The sequence below is a fragment of the Eimeria acervulina genome, genomic scaffold (genome assembly GCF_000499425.1).
Source record: "Eimeria acervulina Houghton genomic scaffold, Eah_scaff1967, whole genome shotgun sequence".
NCBI classification, from domain to species: Eukaryota; Apicomplexa; class Conoidasida; order Eucoccidiorida; family Eimeriidae; genus Eimeria; species Eimeria acervulina.
Window position 1 is genome coordinate 1 of NW_013550070.1, and position 787 is coordinate 787.

Below are 787 nucleotides of genomic sequence, written 5' to 3' on the forward strand. Positions count from 1 at the left end.
CAGCAGCAACAGCAGCAGCAACAGCAACAGCAGCTCTCGAAGCAGCAACATCACCAGCAGCGGCACAAACACACGCCGTAGCAGCAGCAGCAAAAGCAACACAACCATCCGCAGCAACAGCAGCAGCAGAAGCACCAGCAGCATCATCAGCAGAAGCAGCACCAGAAGCAGCATCAGCAGCAAAGCAGCAACGGCAGCAGCACCAGCAGCAACCGCAGCAGAAGTCACAGCAGCAACATCAGCAGCAAAGCAGCACCAGCAGCAGCATCAGCAGCAAAGCAACAACAACAACAGCAGCAGCAGCACTTGCAGCAGCACTTGCAGCAGCACTTGCAGCAGCACTTGCAGCACTTAAATACTTGAGGGTTTTCTTGAATGGTCTCTTCAACAAGTACAACTGGAGGCGGTTGTTGAGGGCACGTGTGGGGTGGGTGGTGTATATGTGCATGCTTAAGCATTTTCTGTCTCCGTTTTTCATCCTTGTGTCTCCTTTTAGCAGCAGCCTCTTCTTCTTTGTTTATTTTCTTCTGTAGTCTACGCTCAGCCTTGCGCACCGCCTTTGCGTCTTTCTTCGCATGTCTTGCTGCTTTCTTCTGCCTCTTCATCTCTGCTCGAAGCATCTTTCTGTCTGCTCGGCTTAGACAGCTTCTTCGAGCAGGATAAGCAACAGAAGGGGGCCCCAACCCATGTGCAGCAGCAGCAATAAACACACGTGAGGGGCCCCTACAGGGGGCCCCCATACTAGTACCCTCCAGGGGGCCCCCTATAGTAGTACCCTCCAGGGGGC

General features: G+C 53.7%; 1 protein-coding gene across 1 annotated transcript in view; it reads left to right on the forward strand.

The window, feature by feature from the left end:
- The window catches only part of EAH_00064290 (hypothetical protein), a gene marked incomplete at both ends in the record, with an annotated part of 1,694 nt that continues 907 nt past the window's right edge, over positions 1–787 (forward strand). Inside the window, one exon of the mRNA XM_013396734.1 lies at positions 1–427. Coding sequence (XP_013252188.1) covers positions 1–427 — 427 coding nt within the window. The remainder of the gene's footprint in view (positions 428–787) is intronic.